Source organism: Crinia signifera, chromosome 5 (assembly GCF_055691185.1).
Source record: "Crinia signifera chromosome 5, ASM5569118v1, whole genome shotgun sequence".
Taxonomy (NCBI): domain Eukaryota; kingdom Metazoa; phylum Chordata; class Amphibia; order Anura; family Myobatrachidae; genus Crinia; species Crinia signifera.
This window is the reverse complement of record NC_139221.1, coordinates 125,101,781-125,123,171: the sequence shown is the minus strand read 5'-3', so window position 1 is coordinate 125,123,171 and position 21,391 is coordinate 125,101,781. Positions and strand designations below refer to the sequence as shown.

The 21,391-nt window shown below is 43.8% G+C and overlaps 1 protein-coding gene across 3 annotated transcripts in view; it reads left to right on the top strand.

Annotated features, from left to right (window-relative positions):
- The window catches only part of FARS2 (phenylalanyl-tRNA synthetase 2, mitochondrial), a 353,709-nt gene that overhangs the window by 33,882 nt on the left and 298,436 nt on the right, over window positions 1-21,391 (top strand). The window contains exon 1 of one of the 3 annotated variants that reach the window (XM_083187987.1): window positions 3,234-3,283. The exons of the other annotated variants lie outside the window; for them this stretch is intronic. Within the exon in view, the coding sequence (XP_083044113.1) occupies window positions 3,265-3,283 (19 nt within the window). The 5' untranslated portion in view covers window positions 3,234-3,264. Of the gene's footprint in view, window positions 1-3,233; window positions 3,284-21,391 lie in introns of those variants that run through there. 3 annotated transcript variants of the gene reach the window in all.

Sequence of the window (21,391 nt, the reverse complement as noted above, 5' to 3'; positions counted from 1 at the left end):
TTTTTTTAAACTGGTAAATTCAGAACTGAACTTTCACATTACAGCTAGAACCATTTTAAAGCCCATAAAAAGGGGTATATGGTTGTTGACTTAATGAATGCCGAACATACATATTTATTTGGTTTTACAAATCTGTGTGAAAGTCAGTATGTCCTCCATGACCATTTCACAACTGTAGAGCATATTTCTACACGAGGAGGGATTTGCATCCCCTTTTAATGTATATTCTTTGCTTTTATATTTGTTCTGCATTGTCATTAGGCGCTGTCTGTAAACTTACTTTATACACTGTCATATCTGCTCTATTTCTGCTCTGTCTGAGTGCATCAGCAGTGACCACATGGTGACCACAGCTTGGATGGATGTAATCACTGAGATTCATTGGCCTCTGTGGTAAACTTAGTGCCAATACAGATGGATACTTTTGCAAGCACAGAACAAAGCAAAAATAGAACAAAGAACATTCAAGGTACATTCAGCGCCTGTAATATTGTCAGTCTCTGCTGACAATACATTTATCATAGAGATTAATCAGTTTCATTGGTTACAGCAGTAAATGTACTTAGATGGCGGGGAACCATGCACAAATGTTATCATGTATATACAGTATATCCAATCAGAACTCCACTGAAACACTGCAACCAATTTTACCTCTATGTTTAACATATAAAGGGCCTAATTCTGGTCGGTGCGGACGGAGCCGAATATGCGGGCAGGACCGTGCGTCCTAAACCCCGCCTTTCGTACGGATCGCTCACTCCGTCCGAATGCGGTAAGCCGTTGACCGCACGGAGCACGAGTGGATTTCTCACGGATATACCTCCTCCATCTCTTGGAACCTCCCCCATCATTCGATGGTCGCAGACCATCGAATGCAGGACCGAGTGGTCCGCCAGCTCCCGCAACCTCAGACCACATGGACATTTTTCCGTGCAAAAGCAGGGATCTGGGCGGGCAGCTGACATCCGGCAATGTCATATGTCCGCCCCCTACACGTGCGTCACGGCCGCATTACCATACGTACGCCCAGCGTTTTCATGGGAACGCCCATGAAACGCGGGGTGTAAACATATGGTAATGAGCCCAAACAGCCCTTCACGCCCCTCTCCACCCCCTGTTCGTAGTGTACACATTTCATGCGGAATTTGGACGTGCGTTCCGTTCGCACATGCGCAGAGATGCCTCTGCACATGCGCAGACACAAAACATCGGCGGCACGAACGCACGCGGACATTACCGCACCAACCAGAATAAGGGCCAAAGTGAGATAAATTAAAGTTTACTTTAATTTAAATGTAAGCACCAAAATTGTAATTTGATAATATACGTGAAGATAAAATACACTGTTCACCAATAGACTAAAGCTGGGTACACACTAGACAATATTGTGAACACATCTGCTGAATTCCTCCTGTTTGGAGTGAGAAATTGGTCAAATCGTGTAGTGTTTACCCACTATGGGTATAATCAGGCCTGATTTCTGCAGCGCGATTTATCAGAGGCCTGGGGTCACTCTCTAATAGATTGATGCTATGCAGTTTGAGTGAAATCCCACCCTGTACAAGCCTGCAAATTACTTTGCACAGCTTGTGAAAATTAGCTGTATCGATAATTCACAATCCATTAGCTCACCTTCTAATGATTTTTCCAGTGTGTGTGTCGTCTGCACGTAGCACAGACAGCTGTGTTTAATGTTTCTTTGAAAATTGGCAGCTTGCCAGAGTCTGTGATTACTTTAACTGTGAAACTTGCTTTCCAGGCTCCTACACTGTACTAGGCTAGCGCGCGCTCACTCTGTGCTTAATCTCTGTAACTGTATTAAGGTACGTTATCGGTGAAATAGCGGGGTTTTTTTGCGCTGCGGTATCGTCCCAGTCACAAACAGCGACTGTAGTTGCAAACTGCGTCTAGTTGTCCGCAGTCAGAATTTAAGTCCCAGTCACAAACACACTTTCCACGCCACCCCGAAGCGTGGCGCGCGCAGCGAGCCCTGCGAATTTAGTACAGTTACACAGATTAAGCACAGAGTGAGCGCGCAGTAGTCTAGTACAGTGTAGGAGTCTGGAAAGCAGCCAAGTTTCACATTTAACCCCTTGAGTGGTAGGTTTTGCTGGGGCAGGACACACTTACCACAGTTGGAAGCCCCCCTCCCTCACCTCTGCTCCGGCGTTAGTACGCCGGAGCTTCCCTGCCGCCGCTGCCTTAGCCGCCGGCCTGTCACATTCAGCAGTGACATCGGCGGCAGGCTTGGGGATGTTCGTGGCAGCTCAGGAAGACTCGGGTGCCTGAGCGCTCCCGAGTCCCCCCCCCCGAGCCACCCTGAACCTGCCGTCACTACTACTAAAAGTATGGCGGCTGGGGGAGCGGGGTTAGAAGAGCTCCGGCGTGCGATCGCTGGAGCACAGGTGATGGGAGGGTTGGGAGAATGACTGGGGGGAGGGCTCTAGAAGTGCTGCGCCAGTGGTGCACACCTCGACACCACTGGCGCGCACCTATTTCATATTTGTGCTATACCCGGAAATTTTCTGGGACAGCCAGCTGGGCATACCACTCAAGGGGTAAAAGTAAACACTGACTCAGGACGTGGACTCTGGCATGCTGCCAATTTTCAAAGAAACTGTAAACACAGCTGTCTGGATTAATAAACAAACACTGGTGCCGTGAAACAACACAAGTACCCTGGCTTTTTCCAGGGCATGTTCTGTTGTACATCTGTGTGTCTGAGCCTGTATACGAAGCATACAAAGTCTGTATATAAAGTGTTGCTAATCATGTTAATAGTAGTTTTAGTTATGACTCAAATTTCACGGGATTTTGTGGCTCACTTACATGACACATCTGTGTATACAGAATCATTTTCATCTTAGTAATATAAACTCTTGACACACATTATTGTTCAATATGGTATTATATTATCTTTATCTATAGTTTTCCTGTCCATTGCAAGCAATTCGATTTAACACTACGGCTTCTGAATCATTAGTCGCGTCATATACAATGAATAAGTATTGAAGTGTGAGGCTTATTTAGTGCAATGATTTTTCGTGAATGCAGGATAGATTGGATTTATATAGACTTAAGCTAATATACATTGTAACTAGAATTCCTTTTTGGAAGTGTATTTTTTGGTATTTTTTTTCTTTACCATTACATTGCTATTTTACTGTAATCTTTAACTGACTGCCTTAATTATTCTACAAATGACTCTACATAAATTGACCAAATAGGTTCAACGGTATTGATGAAAGAAATCATTAGATCCTCATGTCAGTGTTGGACAGTGGTAAGAAAAATTGATTACATACCTTAAATTTTCTGTTTCATTGAACAAAATAGTGTTGTGACATTGATTTCCAATTCAAGCCTCATTAGTATTTGACACTGTTTGTTAGCTGTTTAGTAACAGATTACTGTGTGTCATTCATATGCCTTTTGAGACTGATGTAATGAATTGTTCACTGTCAAAAGTCTGAGTGCAAAGCAATAAAATGTGAGAATTATATATTAATTTACTAATATCATAATAATGAAAATGAGAACAGTTAGAAAAGGAATTATGGGGTAATTTTGGTTCATTTGGAGCCCTGCACGCTTGCATGGGGACTGATGGTTTTTGACTGTGCATAATGATTAATGCGCATTTGCAGAGTCCCAGGGCGAACGGACTAGGCGATTTGCATAGTCACGAGCTATTCGCACGGAGCAATGTGGGTCTGATGTCGCCCATGGGAACACCTAGTGTTTCATGGGCGTACCCATGGGATTGAGGGCAGGACACAATGTGCTGGTGGTGGCTGACATCCAGGGCCGGCGCCACCACTAGGCAGGACTAGGCATTTGCCTACGGCGCCGGCCACTGGAGGGCGGTACTGAGCCGCCGAGGTACCATAGAGAGGTACCAGAAAGCATCCCATCCCGCCCGGCGTGAATCAACCCTGCCCCCAGCGCGCGCCGCCCGCTCCCTGCTGGGGGGATTTCAGCGAGGATGGAGACGCTGCCCCCCGCGTGCGCCGCCGGCTCCCTGCTGGGGGGATTCAGTGAGGATGGAGAGGACAATTGGGACTCGCAGCACCCGGAAGCTGCATATAAGCTACAGCAGGTACAGCGCTCTGGGCCGCAGTATCGCCCGCACCCCCCCTTCCCCCCGTGTCGCAGTAAGTGTCGACCACCACGACCCCCCCACCCCCGGGTGGCGCGGGGTTTTTTGCCTGGGGCGGGCGGGGGGGGGGGCTTGCACCGGCCCTGCTGACATCGCATGACGTGATTTCCACTGACTTATATTTCCGAGCCCTGGAGAAATCATTCCATGGTCGACAATTTTTTCCAGCTGTGGGCTCATGCAAGGGGATGTGTCTTTGTGACACATCCCCTTGCATGGTTGTGGGTGGAAATGTCAGAGGGGGGACCTGCATTCCCAGGGTGGCATTACAGGGATTTGATAAGTTGCGAGCTTCACGGCTTACAGAGTCAATTAGAATCATGGCCTATGAATGATTTGTTTCTAGAACAATTGATTTGTTTCTAGAACTTTATTGGAGTTGTAAAACTCATTTTGATATGCCCACTAGGGGTTGGGATCGTTTGGTCTACAGCAAGATGGTTGACAAGCGTTAGGTTGACATGGGGAAAGGTTGACATGGGTCAAGGTCAACATAGGTCAAGGTCAACATGGGTTTAGGTAGACAGGTCAATAGGTTGACAGGGTCTAGGTCAACAGGCAAAAGGTTAACATGGGGTTTTTCACTGTTTTTTCTCCCGCCACGTCCTAGTGGATGGTAGGGCATGTAATACCGCCTGTTGGCACATGTCGGCTCAAAAAACAGTGAAAAACCCTATGTCGACCTTTTGACTGTCGACCTAATGCTTGTGTCGACCTAATGCTTGTGTTGACCTAATGACCTGTCGACCTAGAGCCATGTTGACATACCCCCATGTCGACATACCCCCATGTCGACCTAACGGTGTCAACCCAACGCTTGTCGACCAACTTGCTGTAGACCCAATGACTGTATCCCAGCACTAGATGGTGTTTTAAATAATGTGACTAATTCAGATGTGTTTGCAAATGCTTATACTGTAGGTCTTTGTTTGTACACTGCACATGCTTCTGAGCTGCAGGGCGCACATGCCACAATTTAATTGCGATGGCAGTGGTGAAGGATTTGTTGCAAAATGAATGACATGGTTGGGGGTGTGGTTGGGTAAACATAGGTGTGTGATGACTTTTGAACATAATTTTTTGGGTGTCCATAAATTAGCAGTTACGATCTTACTACTGGAGAGATGGGTTCAGAAAGTGCAGCAGCCATCGGGGACCTCTAACTCACTGCTCGGTGCTGCTGAACCTGGTGAGTGCCAGGGTCCGGTGTGCTGTAAAAGTATATACAGTGTGTTTGATCCTCTATTAAAGACAGCAAGGGTCAGCTCCACAGTATGCCTTCAGGATGAGCTGTGTAATGCTGCATTGTTGGAGTCCATTCACCATTCAATTTGGGACAGTGGAGAATGCATTTCATAGTCAACTGTGACCAGTTCCATGAGATATTATGCCAAACCGTGCTGCTCTGCAGTGAGCTCCCCAGTTTTGGAAGTGCTCCTGAGGAAGTCTAGGAGACGAGGCCTGCCAATCTCACATTTCAGGACATGCAGCATTTCATTTCCATCTCCCTTATTTGAGCCTCTGTGTATGTGTGGTCTATCATACAGGTGGTTTATAATCTTTGATGCAGGTATCTCTTCATATTAAGCAGCAAGGAACACAGCTGTCACACCACAAGCTGTAGCTGCTTTTTGGGAATGAAGTGCTCCTGCAGGAATCGATCAGTTATTCCTCAGGCACAAACATGGTTTCTTGCAACAGGTGGATTTTTGTTTGCACCTAGACCAGCCAGTCTATCGGGATTATTTGCAAGTTGCCCGTGACCTCCTGGCCTTCAAGATAGTTTGGCTGATTGAATTTCCCTCAGTGTGATTAGTACTAAGGAAATGCAGGTTCAAGATCATTTTTGGTGGAAGCCTGACGTGAACAGTGTCTGACTTGATAAACCTTCTTTCACAGTGTACATTGAGACTAGGCTGTTCATATTCGTAACTTTTGCTTTGCATTATATTAACAAAAAAACATTATAACACTGAACGTGACCCAGAATTCTTTATCAAGAGCAAAAAGGCTTGTTGCTAAAATGTGGATCATAAATCTCTTGATTTGATTTGAAATTTTCTTAGACTAGGAAGGCTGAAGGTCAAGAAAATGATTAATTAGGTGGTTACAATCCCTCTTTAAACAAATTAAGGACAGCAGATATGCCAGGAGCGAGAATTACAGCACTGAGAAGAATCTCATCAGCATATAAAACTGGTTAGATCATCATAAAAAGAGTGAGAACTTTTAATTACAGTGAATGGCTTCAGTCAAAATACTTATGTTTAATTGTGACTAGCAAAGAAGCCACTTAGGGCATTAAATGCACATCCTCCTGTGTGTTGTGGGAAAACTTGACTGCCCAGGGCACACCAAATAAACTTCTGTTCTTTTCTTGAAGTTCCTTCATTAATAACTTTAAAAAAATATTTAAAACTGTGTAATAATAAACTAAACACAGGATAAGATATTTGTCAACTGCTAGTCCCATGACTAGAACCTTCAGTTGTGCTGCTAGTCCAACTTTGAATCACACTTTTCATCGCCGTCACAGCTTGCAGGTCAGTATTCAATTGACCCCCCTGCACTGGCCCTTTCCACCTCGCTGTTTGTTTCCAGCGAGTTGGAAACGGCAAGTGCGGCCATCAAAACAGCGAAGCTTGCCACTAAGTGCAGCGGACTCACTGCATTATTGGTGAACCTCGCCGTTCAGTGGAATCTTCGCTGTCCTCTGACGGCAATGATTTCCCCAGAACATAGACTAGGGCGAGCGGCAAGGGGAGGGTTAAATGGCGAGGATGGCTTGTTTTTGGCGATCCTCGCCGAAAACAAACCGCCTTTACCAGCGGCATTGAATACCGCCCATTGGGGTACATTCAATGCTAAAGGGCGAGCTATGACGGCGAGCAGTGCTGATAGCTTGCCATCATAGCTCACGGGTCTGTATTCAACTGACCCCCCTCTACTTGCCGTTTCCACCTCTCTGGTTCTTTTCAGCGACATGGAAACTGTGAGTTCGGTCGTTAAAATGGCGAGGCTCGCTGCTATATGCAGCGGGCTTGCTGCACTAGCAGCAAACCTCGCCATTTCAGGTAATGCTCACCTTCCTCTTATGGCGAGGATTTCCCCGTAACATAGAATAGGGCCAGCCGCCGGCGAAGGGGTTAGGCGGCAAGGATGGCTTGTTTTTGGCGATCCTCGCCAAAAACAAGCCACACTCGCTGCAGAAACCCCCTCCCCGGAGGCATTGAATACCACCCAATGGGGCAGATGTATTAAGCCTTAACAAGAGATAAATGCAAGTGTGACCAGGAGAGATAAATGTGCAGCCAATCACCTGCCAACTTCCATGTTACAGCCGGTGTTTGAAAAAAGTCAGTAAGGAGCTGATTGGACATTTATCTCTCTTTATCACCCTTGCATTTATCTCTTGTTAAGGCGTAATACATCTGCCCCATTGTGTGCTCACTGGAAATCTATAAGAATTGATGGATCAAAATTACTACAGTGTACAATCCACCATAGGGAAGTAATACGTAAAGGAACTGTGTTATCTTGTTAAAAATCATTTAATTATTGAGTTTATTTACACTTCATCGGAGCAAAACCGCTTTAATAATAAAAATAAGCAATTAATATAGCAATAACATTATATATTGTGCCTTCAAATCTTATTTTCACCTACTGTATTATATAGCTTCTGCAGAGCATTCACTTAGAGTAGATTCTGACTTCGGTACTGCCCCAGAGGGCTGCAAATAGGAAAGCATGAATATACAGCAACACATTTGTTTGTCTGATGGTTTAAACATAAATAATATTAAAGGATTTTTTTTTAAAAACCATTAGCATTTTCAGACATATAGGACATGACTCAACGTGGAGTTCAAAAGCAAATTTTTTTCTCTAATGGGCAAAACCATGTGCACTGCAGGTAAGGCAGATGTTATGTGCAGAGAAAATTAAGGCCCCCATACACCAGGCCAACTTGGCTCTCTTAGCCAATCAGCGGGCGCCTATTCATTTGTGTGTGTTTTTTTTTTCCAATTCACCCACCACCTGGCTCTCAGTGGCCCGGCTCCCCTGCATCAGATGCGATACAACGTAGGTGCTAAAAAGCACCCGCAATGTGCCGCTGACAATTGCACGTAAGATTTATCTTATTTGCAGCATGTATGATCTCTGGCTCCGAACTGTTGTGCATGGTACTGTGCATCAGATTAGATGTCATACACATGCGATTTGGCCCGATTTCACCCGGTTCCTCGGCCTGATCTGCCTAACTATCGGGTGAAATTGGATTAGGGCCTTAAGATTTGGGTACGTTTTTTTTTCTTCTTTATCTGCAGGGTAAATACTGGCTGCTTTAGTCTTACACGGCAACTCAGATTTCAGTTTGAACACACAACACCTCTGCAGTGCAACATGGTTTTGTTCATTAGAGAAAGATTTTGCTTTTGTGATCCATGCTCAATCAGGACCACAGTTCTGTTAAAAAATGAGTATTAATATGTTATACGTAGTAGTGACCACTACATTGTCACAGAGTGAAGAAATAATAGGAAGTCACTTCCCTACACTATTACAAATTCTTCCTGTCACTGAATTTGCATTCAGGAATTATGCTGGGCACAGTTAAGGGGCATACACACACACAGGGCGATTTCAGCTCCATGGAGGACCGATCGCTCTGTATGCACCATCGCCCACAGGGAAAGACAGTACTTGCAGATCGCAGGGCTCTGCCTATGAACAATAGGCAAAGCCCCATTCTGTACAGATTGCTGAGCGATCATGCTTAAGCCCGTCACTCATCACGGAGGCCAGTGTCGCCCTCAATAAACAGTTTAAAAAAAAAAAAGAAATACTGTATGTGTATATGTTATGACTGAAGCTCCCCTGGAGCTGATCAACCCTTACACTGGTGGTGGGTTATTCTGGTTCTCGATATTACAGTATATGAACTTTTCAGCTATATGTTTTTCTAGGGGCCTAATTTATATAAGAAAATGTTCTGGTTGGGGATGTAATTTGTATTCTGTTTTTCATCAGTAGTTGTTATAGCAACAGACGAGCTCTACCTCAGTACAGAAGTCATTTCACACAGTAAAGTGCCACTGAAGAAAGGCGCTGTACTGTGTGACAATCCAATGTGCAGAAAACTAGCTTCAAGCAAGTGAACCTCTTGGACTTTTGACCTATGATACAGGACAGAAACTATAATGTGTTTGGAAATAGAATAGCTGCTGGGCAGGCGCCCCTTTGTCCGTCTGTTAACTGAACATTTTCAGTTTGAGTGAAAATTGAGGCAGAATACAGTGTGTGACTTCATTTTAGATTTTTGCACCCACATTAAATGACAACTTTGTCAATATATTTATCTAGTTTGGGAAAAAGTTTCTCAGGGAAATAATCCGTGTGTGTGTCTGTGCGCGCGTGCGCGCAAGAAGTCAAATCAGTATCAGGCATACTTGCCTACTTTTGAAAACTAATTTCAGGGAGAATATAGTTGGTAGTAGAATTTTGCAAGGTGCATCATTGAGGGGGCGTATCATGCTCCTCCCAAAGAGTTTGTGAACGTGGCACCTATAAGCGTGGGTGGGTACTGCTACTGTAGATGAGCCCCAAAGCAGTTAGTAATAGCTAATATACTTGGTGCTGATGATTCAATGTAAATCAGAAACTTTTTAGGCTTCTGGTGGACCTGGTGGGAATAGCCCTGTAGTGTGTCTGCCTGATGGCAGCAGGTTAAACAAGCCATGGCCATGATGTAGTTGGTCCTTGACTATGTTCGTTGACCGTTTTTTTGCTCTGGACAGGTACAGGTCCTGGACAAAGGGAAGGTCTGTCCCGATTATCTTCTCTGCAGTTCTGACTACCTTTTAAAGTCTGCATTTGTCTCTCTGCTGGTGAAGCGGTACCAGACCAGTATTGAGGAGCACAGTACAGACTCCACAATTGCGCAGTAGAAGCTTCTGTGGGATGTTGAACTTCCTCAGTTGCTTAAGGAAGAATAGCCTCTCCTGCGCTTTTGCAACATTAGTATCAGTGTTGGGCCCCCATTTAAGCTCCTGGGAGATTGTGGTTCCTAGGAACTTGAAGGAGTCTACTAGCGACACCACACTGTCAGCAATTATTAGCGGAGGAACACCAACAGCCTTCTTCCTAAAGTCCACTACCATCTCAACAGTTTTAGTGGATTGAGCTCTAGATGGTTGCTGTTGCACCACCGGGCCAATCGGTCCACTTCTTGTTTGTAGGTCGAATCGTCCCCGTCCTTGATAAGGTCAATGACGGCAGTGTCATCTGCAAATTTGATTATCTTTTCTCATTGCGCCTCTGAGGTGCAGTCTTTGGTGTACAGGAAGAACAGCAGGGGTGAGAGTACACAGCCCTGGGGGGCTCCTGTGCTGATGGACCGCACTTGGGAGGTGAATTCCCCTGCTTTCACAACTTGTTTTCTATCATTCAGAAGTCCACAATCCAAAAACACGTAGCTTTAGGGACTCCTAAGCGGAGTAGTTTGGGGTGGAGGATGTTGGGGATGATTGTGTTGAAAGCCGAGCTGAAGTCGACATACAGGACCCTTGCCTAGGTACCAGGCATAATAAAAGAAATGTAAGGGGTCTGTGCGCACTATTTTATTGATCCTAGTATAGCTGCCTCCTGGTAGCCAGAACAAGAGTACACACCCACTCCTTTAAATAAGTGCAAAGAAAAAAGGGGTGGTCACCAGGAATGGTGCTTATACTGGTTCAGTGGATATACGTTTTTCTGGACCCGAATCAGGGGATTTTTTAGTTAACCAGAAAAAAAATTATTTGACACTTAAAACATATGAACACATGACATTTTACACATAAAGACAAAATTTTCCGTAGAGTGCAAATGCAGTAAGGTTGTTACAATGATGTAATGTCATACAACCATATAAATGACGGGGACAATCAAGGCTCAATCTCACCATTCGAAGGTGGTGCGGTGGGCTGTGGTTCTAAAGATGGTTACTCCCGGGGTTAGCATAAAGGTGCGCACCACCGCACAAGCTTAGATGGAGACCCAGATACGATCAGATGTCCTCCCGTCAGCCTGTTGGCATCCTCATAACATGTTTCGGAACAATAGTCCTTCTTCAGATGTGGATGCCAACATGCTGAAGCTCTGTATATTTATAGTGAATCTATCACAGGTGATAGCCAGCACCTGTGTGACAATCAAAATCATTGTTGAGGGCGGAAGTTAACAGTCCGTCCATTGAGGAATCATCCCCAGACATATCACCCTGTTTGTCCAGGTTCCAGGGGCAGTGGATGAAGTTTTTAGATGGGACTCGCTCCGTCCAACCCGGAAGTGACGTCAGCGGATATGACACTGTGCATTCCATTCCCCCCGGCGCTTTGCGCTCCACTCCTCTGTTCTCCTCTTTCGGCTTACATACGGTTTTCATATAGAACATCCATTCACAATCCGCATTTATAAACTAGTTTCTCATGCTTTTTCTCCATTATTTCACTTGTTTTTCATTTTCTTATGGCCCCGTGATTTGCGGGCTCCTGATCCGCCATCTTTGAATCTGGCATACTTCCCTTCTTTTTTCTCCTTTTCACTGTGTAGGTATAGGGTGAACTACATGGCCATAGGTACCAGGCATATCCAGGTGCTGCAGAATGAAGTGCAGGCCCAGGTTGACTGCGTCCTCAATGCATCGATTAGCTGATGGCCAGTCACAGCTTTCAGGTGGTTCAGTACCAGGTGCTCAAATGTTTTCATGATCACAGACATCAGAGCTATCGGCCGGTAGACATTCAGATTTGTAATAGTTGATTTCTTGATGACCGGAACAATAGTGGAGCTTTTGAGGCAGGAGAGAACCTTGCGTAGCTACAGTGATTTGTTGAAGATCCTTTTGAATATGGGGGCAAGTTGACCTGCGCATACTCTCAGGGCAGATGGTGGCACCCGGTCAGGACCTGCTGCTTTCCTCGGTTTGGCCCTCTTGAACATCCACCTCTACTTGGGTAACCTGGAGTGACTAGAGTTGGTTATCGACATTTGGGGCAGCACAGAGGGTATGGTTTGGTTTACAGTGGACTACTTTTTCAAACCTGCAATAGAAGTTGTTAAGCTCATCAGCTAGGTCTTGGTACATGGCGGTGGGTTTGTGTGTTTTCTTGTAGCTGGTTGTAGATTGCATTCCTTTCCACACAGATACAGGGTCATTAGTGGACAGGTCATTTGTCAGCTTGTCAGAGAACCGCTTTTTTGCTAGCCTGATTTCTTTTGTTAGGGAGTTCCTGGCTAGGTTGTGTTGTGCTCTGTCACTATTGCTGTAGGCCTCCTCTTTGGCTCGGCGGAGTTGTCTGAGCTGGGCGTTGAACCAGGGCTTGTTGTTTTTGAAGATGCGGTAGGTCTTGGTGGGTATACACATGTCCTCACAGTAGCTTATTTAGGATATGACGGTGTCAGTCAGGTCATTCAGGTCAGTTGCCGAGGCTTCAAAGACCCCCCATTCCATGCAGTCAAGGCAGGACTGGAGTTCCAGCTTAGCCTCGTTAGTCCATTTCTTAACTGTCTTGATAACAGGCTTAGCTGCTCTCAACTTCTGTGTATAGGTAGGAAGTAGGTGGAAGAGGCAGTGGTCAGATAGTCCGAGTGCAGCACGGGGATTGACCGGAAGGCAGACTTAAGTTTGTTGTAGCAGTGGTCAAGGGTACGCCCTTCCCTGGTGGGGCACGTGACTTGTTGTTTGAACTTGGGTAGCTCCTGGCTTAGGTTAGTTCTGTTGAAGTCATGAAGTCATCCAGCACTATGAACAGAGAGTCTGGATGTTTTTGCTCAATGTCAGATATTCTGGTGGCCAGGTATCTATCTCTGGTTCTTTTTCCCAAAAAAATTTAACTGTGTAATGTGGGCTAGGTGAAATGAGGGAGATTGCTAGACTAATGAGGGAGAGAGGGTCATTGCTGCTATTTCAGTGAGTCTCCTGCAGAATGCAGAAGGGTAGGCAACTTTGGTATCAGGATTGTCTTGTATTCTCAAGGCTATACCATTTATAGCAGTTATTTCACTCATCAATATATAATAATGTGCTGTTTTAGAGCAGGGCATTGCAATTTTGAAGCCACACAGAAATTCCTCCTTGTGCATAAATCTGAATACCGTTTGCCTAGTTTATTGTTCTGTTATTTGTGATATATTGTGTTATTAAACCATTCTGAAAACTAATGAAATGCATTGCATGAAGAATTGTAGGTTGCAGAATTGTTTTGTCACTTAGTTTTATATATGCTATAACAAACTCCTTGTTGTCCATATGGCTAATGTTGGATTTGGTTTGTTTTAGAACGTCTATAAGTAATAGCAGAGTTACATCAAAATATATGTATAAGAGATGCGGCTTAAGCTTTAATGAACAAGGAAAAAGCTATGGTTTGTAACAGGCAATAGAGGTTAAGCTAGAATAGAATTACTGTGACTAAAGCAGGGAACACATTGACACTATATTGTTGACAATACATTTGGGCATAAGGATTCAGTATTAAATCCTGGCGGTCGGGATCCCGGCGTTCAAAATCCCAACGCCGGAATGCCGACCGCTGAAATCCCGACAAGGGGCGGACGTGGATCTCCCCCCCCCCCCTACGCTCGGCACGCTAATTTATTCTCCCTCCGGGGGTGTCGTGAACACCCCCGGAGGGTGAAAGTGTCAGGATTTCGGCGTGCCGAGCGTAGGGGGGGGGATCCACGTCCCCCCCTTGTCGGGATTTCGGCGGTCGGGATTTCGGCGTCGGGATTTTGAACGCCGGGATCCTGACCGCCGGGATTTACACTGCATCCCGGGCATAATGGCTATGTGTACTCACTTTATTGTTGATCCCTTGATCCCCTCTGTCATCTGTACATGCAGCTAAATCATGACTACAGATACTGTATAGCTGGAGCTAATTAGACGCATGCACGTGGTGGTGGGATTATGTCAATTGGCAGGTATATGGTGGATGTGGCAATTGGCGCAGGAATGATAAGCATGGCTACATTTGTATATCAGCGACAGCATACTTCTGGATGTGGCCACGTGTGGCAGGTTGGGTGTAATGGGGGCATACACGTGAGAAGACTTCTGCTTAATTTCTAATGAATTTGGCTAAATCGCTTAAGCTATGTATATTGCTGAGCATTATTTTGGTCAGTGTCTCCTTTTCATCAGTGACCAGAGATGGTTGCTGATGAAAAGGAGACTCTGCCGGGGGAGCATCGTGGGAAATAGCTGGTCCCAGGAGCGACCATTAGGGGCTGAACACGGGGGCACGCACCTGGCGATTTATCGCCCACAGCACATATAATCAGCGATATGTGCTTAAAATCGCCCTGTGTGTGCACAGCTTTAGAAATGAAGTACAAGTTGCTCAATGTGTATGCCCCATATCGCCGGTCTAGATAATTCAAGCATGCAGTATGCATCTAGTCAGATCGTTTAACAAGAAACCGCAAATCAACCATGTTCTAAGGAGCAATCTATGTCACCCTCCTGTAATACCACCCATTATTTAAAAAAAAAAAAATTTCATCACAACTCTCCCATACTAAATAATTTAGCACAAATCTCTCAAGGAGCCTACATTGTGAGATCGCTTGGAAAAATGCCCCTAAATCGCTACGTGGGTAAGCTAGACACATAGCAATTTAGGGGCATTTTCTAAGCAATCTCACTAGATCGCTTAGATAATGCCCCTACATCGCTCCTTGTGTAGGGGCGATAGCGTTAGCAATGGGCGGCCCCGTGCAATGCTATCGCACGGCAATTAATATCCAACATGCTGGATAAATCTATAATTGCCGGTGTCGGGGCCAACACTGAGAACACTGACCCTAAAAGATCGCTCAGCGACACATCACTCTGCTACACAATGCCCGTGATTAACTAGATTTATCCAGCATGCTGGATATTAATCGCCGGGCAATAGTGACATGTGGGGCCGCACATCGCTATCGCTATGGCTCCTACACATGAAATCACCCAGTGTGCAGAGCCCATAACCCTAACTGCTTACTTACCAAAACCCTAGTCCCTTATGTTGATATTGTTACTATGGATGTAAATGTAAACTGTAAAATATTCTGAGAAAGCCCCAAAAAACCTGTTTTGTTTACTTACACAATAAAGTGTTGTCCCGCCATAGTACCCAAACCAGTTTTCATGCCATAATAGATGATTTATCGCACAGCAGTGTATGCAGGATCACGCATCTCTTTTTATTCCACTTATCTAGAACTGCTGGCCCTTTTGAGTATGATTGCATAGTTTTAACACAGAGAGGCTTCTGTTCTGTAGATAAAGAGCTCTGTTTTCACTGCACTTTTGGGAAATAAGAATGGCTGTTAGCAATTTCGCTGTTGAAAGCTAATGAATATAATGCACAACTCTTTTCCCTAAGTGACTGAAGGCCAAAGCCATTTTATTCCTAAATCATCACTGTTTGACATTTGCTGTACTGGTTAGGAGCAGTGTTACATTCAACTAAATGATGATGTTCATGTAGTCAAAACATTATTGTCACAGTGGTTTCTGTTCTCACCTAAATGCCGCTCTGTAACATGTGTTATACTGGTTTATTTGTATTAGAAGCCTGTTTCACTTTATTGATTTACTTTATTGATTATTCACTTTATTGGTTTACATACTGTGGTTTCCAGACTGTAGATGTAAATTTATTTAATCTGTTACATTTTCTCAATGAATCCCATAATTCTGTTCACAATCAAATGTCATCCGTGATTTTAAACTTTGTGTATTTAATGTACAAACCTTTTAATTGCTTTTGTGATATTTTTATGGAGTCACAAACTTCCATGTTAAAATTGGAATAAAATAAAAACTTCTCACCTAAATGCCCACACCTAATCAACGCACACAGCCAACCACCCGACCTTACTGAGAAACAAGTCTCCATATCTAAAAGGCTACAAACTTAAGTGAGCACAAGAATTCATACTTTTATAGACCTATAATATTGTATTGTGAATGTGGCTCCAGATTTAATTGGTTTTGTTATTTATAGATAAGGGTCTGGGGGTCATGAGAAAGCAAATAGTGCAATTACATTCATAGCAAACTGTTTAATCACTTTTACATGATATTAAATTCTCCCATCTAGTTTCTAAACATGAGAATCTCTACATGATTACAGGTTAAGTTACATTTTGAAAGTATACTTTAAGAAATCCCATTTAAAATATAGAACTACTGAAAGTAGAGGTACAGTTACTAAAGTGTGAGTTTTCAGTGAGAGATGATTCTACTTCTCATTTATCAAACACCTTAGAGAGGACAATATCTAGAAACTGAATGATATGGGTGACATCTCTCCTCTCTCACTTCTAAAAGCTCACACTTACCCAGGGGCATAACTAGATATTTGTAGGCCCCATAGCAAAGGTTTGTAAGGGCCCCCTATTTAGCAACTGACAAATGTATGTAAAACATATTAATTAGACAGTAACGATGGGCCCCCTTCAGCTCTGGGCCCCATTGCAGCTGCAACCCTTGCACCTATGGTAGTTACGTCCTTGCACTTACCCCTAAGAGTGTTGATACTCAATTCAGTTTTTGATTTTTTTTGGACGAAGGACCAAAAAAAGGTATGGGGGGGGGGGGGGGGGGGGGGGGATTAAAAGGGAGTAGGGATTGAAGGGAGGGGATGATAAGTAAAGGTAGTTAGATAGATTGACATATAAAAGTGAAATGACTAAAAACATTGTTATCTAGGAAAAACGTTGTAGTAAAGACAAGATAGTCTCAAACGCTTTCATAATGAGATTAAGGGGGGGTATTCAATCACCGGCGACCATCTCCACGGGGGGAGATGGAGCCGGGCCCTATTCAATGCTGTCTTCCCCGACAGCATTGAACAGGGTATCTTGGCAGAACAAGCTGGACTTCACAAGCTGTCGGGCTTGTTCTGCCGAAAACAGCCGGGAAATGATGAGCTGCCGGTTGCAACTCGCCTCTTCCCGGCCGCAACTCTCGTCCCACTGCCCCCTTCTCGTCCCACTGCAGGCGGGACATTGAATCCAAAGTCATGCACTTGGGTCTCAAAAATCCAAAGACTAAATATAGTATAAATGGCACTATAATGGAAACTACTGCGGAAGAGATGGATCTAGGTGTCACTATTTCAGGGGACTTAAAGGCAGGTAGGCAATGTAACAAAGCAATGAAGAAGGCAAGTCATATTCTTGGTTGCATAGGTAGAGGTATCAACAGTAGAAAGAAAGAAGTAATAATGCCACTGTATAGGTCATTGGTACGACCTCATCTAGAGTACTGTTTTCAGTTCTGGAGGCCATATCTCCAGAAGGATATAAATACATTAGAGACTGTTTTGTGATGGCCTACATCACAAAACGTACCAGGAAAGACTAAAAGATCTTAATATGTATACTTTGGAGCAGAGAAGGGAAAGGGGGGACATGATAGAAACTTTCAAATATATCAAGAGCTTTAACAAGGCACAGGTGGGAAACATTCTTCACAGGAAGAGGAGCAGCAGAACAAGAGGTTATGCACTGAAACTAGAGGGAGGAAGATTCAGGGGAAATTTGAGGAAGAATTACTTCACAGAAAGAGTAATAGATAAGTAGAATAGCCTCCCATCAGAGGTGGTAGAGGCAAATACAGTAGTACAATTTAAACATACTTGGGATAGGCATATTGATATCCTTACAAAAAAATGAGGTAACATATTTAAAAAGGGTGCAGTCTAGATAGGCCGAGTAGTTCTTATCTGCCGTCAAATTCTATGTTTCTATGTTTCTCGGTCGAGCTGACCGAGAACGGGACAGGGTCATGGCGGTCGAGCTTGCTGTGACCTCCAGATTGAATACCCCCCCCAAAAAGTGTAATCAGGTAGGTAAGTGAGAGATAATTCCATCTTTGCATAAACTTGTTCTTTTTCTTTCATAGTAAACAGTTGTATATCTATCAAAATAAATTGTAGATAACCGTTCTCTTTTCAACATTTTTGTTTTTGGGACTTTCTTTAAAAGCCATTCTTGTTAAATAGGTTTTCTAGCTAAGGTTCTAAGAACGATTAACAATTGTAATACATTTGAGTATAATAAAGTAGGTGTACACTTAGCAACAATCTGCTAGATGAAATGGTTTCCAGAAATACGATGATCTCTTTCCTGTGAATTGCTGTATAAAGCTTTGGATCCTTACCAGAATTTTTTAATATTAGTACACTGACAGACATTATAGACAAGTCACAGAGGAGGAATTAAATTCCGGGCAATACTCAAAGTCAGAGTGGGATATTTGCTCCCATTGGGCCTGTAATATATATATGCTCTGTTAAGATATTTAGGCCGGGTTGTATCAAGTGACAAATGCAGTAAAACCCCTGTTTTCAGGGTTTTTACCGCATTTTATATGTATCAATGCAGAACTGCCGTGTTTCCAACACAGAGATTAGTGCCAGCTTTTTCTGGTGTTTACCTATAGAAGCCTGTGGGCTTATTTTCGCATCCCCCGCCACACCGCACCAGATTTCAACACCCCCACACACCTGCTGTTCGGGCAGCCTTCTGCTGCGCAGCCTGGACCCAGTGACCTTTTCCTCATTAGTAGCAGTACTTCCCCTTGAAGGAAGGAGCAGCAGGAGGCTACCCGGAGTAAGAGGTGAAAGGGACCCTCTGGCACCTCTCATGCGGCGCCGGCGGCTTCCCAAAGGTCAGCTCTTTTCACAAGAGCTGTCCTTTGCTATACTTATCGCATATGTTAGTACATATGCGATTAGTATCAATGCGATGTGTGGTGGGAAATACCGCAGTTGCTTAGTACATCCCGCCTTAATGTGAATTTCTTGTAACTTTCCTGGTTTTACCCATTGTAGAACTAATGGACTCTGCGTAAAAATTTGGGCCAAAAATATGAAATAGGGAAAGTCACATGCCTATGATGACCACACCCCCTTCCATAAAATGGTATTGTCAGAGTATACCAAGTCAGTATATAAAATTTTGAGCTTAAATTTATACTGTAGCTTCAAACCAGAGCGAATATATGGAAGAGGGCATGGTCATACATATGTAGTAGTGAGGCATAAGAGCTTGGGCTAGCCTTATTATTAATATACAGTAGTATCTGGTCTGAAGATACAAGAAAAATTGAGAATTTTGAATGTTGAATGGATTATAAGTTGCCACATGGGTCAAAGCCAGAGGCGGAACTACAATTGGTGCAGCAGGTGCATTGCACCGGGGCCCCTGAAGACTAAGGGGCCCACTTCTGCCACCCACTGCTATGTTGCATATTGTGAACTTGGTTTGGAGTGGAAGAGGAGGGCCCAAAAATGTAGTTTTGCACCTGGGCCAACCACTTGTAAGTTCCGACACTGGTCAAAGCCATTTATGTTTCCACACAAGGTAATGTGAAATCATGAGAGAAGGAGTAAAAGGAAGATATATATTAAAAAAGGGGTTCTAGCCCAAATGTTTGTGAATGATAAACCATCCATGCGCTATAAGTATCCATAGAAAATAAGTTACATTTAGTGACCTTTGGCAATTTTGAGCAAGTTTAAATTTTACAATTCCATAAGAAACATTAAAACACTGATGTACATTTAGAAATGTCTTAGGGCAGTATTCAATGAGAAAAATTCTCTGTGTTTTATGGCGAGTTTGTGCTTTTCTCGCCTTGGATGGAGACTTTTGCTCTCCAAAAGCGAGCAACCCTATTCAATGTGAAATATTCGCCGTCTTTTTAAGTAATTTTCGCCGTCTCTCTCCGTGTAGAAATTCTCCATCTTTTGATGGAGAGCTGGAATGTGAACTTTTAATCTAAAAGGTTTTTTTTTTAATTTTGGTGTCAAAAAATCAGGTTTTTTTTTCTGTGAAGGGGCATGTTATTTTTAGTCATGTGCTTATAGCACATGAATATATATTTAATTAAAAAATATATATTTTTTTAATTTTTTTTTTTTTTTACACAGTGCAGCCAGCAGGGGGCCGGAGCGCTCGAGCCGCTCATTAGATATTCATATATTCACTGCACCCGAACGTAACGAATGGTGCAGTGAATACTGGGTCCCCCGCTGGCTATAGGGGGGTGCAGCCTGGGTCCTGGAGAGCCCCCCTCCCCTCCACAGTCCTCTGGAGCAGCCAGGGAGACTTTAATCTCTCTGGCTGCTTCCGGCTCCCTGAAAGCTCCCTGCTCCCTGCAGGGGTTAAGACTCGCCGCGAGTGGCGGCGAGTCTTAACCACATTGAATAGAGGGAGCAGGAGTGGCAGCGAGCCCTCCGGAACACGGAGAGTGCATGGAGAGCGAAATAAAACGCTCTCCATGCACGGAGAACTTTTTCATTGAATACTGCCCTTAGACAGGAAAATAGGAATAATATGAAGTGAGTATGCCAATTTAACAAAATTAAACACTTTTTTAATAAATATGGCATAACCCATTACATAGAGGGTGAACGTAATATCCAGTGTTGGATTTTTTTAAGCCACTTATCAATGGTTGGCTGCATAATAGATGGAGGATACAAATTCTGAGGTATTTCGCTATGTGCCCTTTTTAATTGTGTTGGATTGCCAGAAATAACACCATTGCATCGCCTCAAGATTGTACCAATTTTAATCCTAAATAACGTTAGTGATTAGCCCCTAATGGTGTGTGTTAAAATGCACAAGGTGAGGCTACTGTATATACATCTTATGTCTGCTCTGCACATTGCCCCATCCTAACAACCAAGTACTTGTTGGGGTAATAATATACAATAAATATAGGTTAGGTCTCTTTCCATTTGGAGATCTTATTTGGCTTCCATTTTGCCTTAAAGGAGATTTAAAAAATATATATATTAATCTGAAATAACAGTGGAGTCATTGTTTTACATAAACATACAGTAGGGTCTCCAAACAGATCACCAACCATGGAAAATTCATGCTTAGCATTTGGAAATTCCAGTAAGTTAGTTACCAGTTATGCAGTGTGAAGTTTTCACCTGCTTCTACTTCACAAGTGACGTGTGAAGCTTGTATTCCCCAGTGCTCAGTGGTGTCTCACCCCAGCTAAGTGGGAATATGCAGTCTGCCTCTCAAGAACCAGACTCCATAAAGAGCATGCTGAAGGATGTGTCCTCTCAGCTAGCTGCAAACACTGCTCAGACTCAAAAAGTCAGACAGGACCTATCTGTCCTGTTGGCCAGAGTGGATAATTTAACTCCTACTCCAACGCACTCCAGT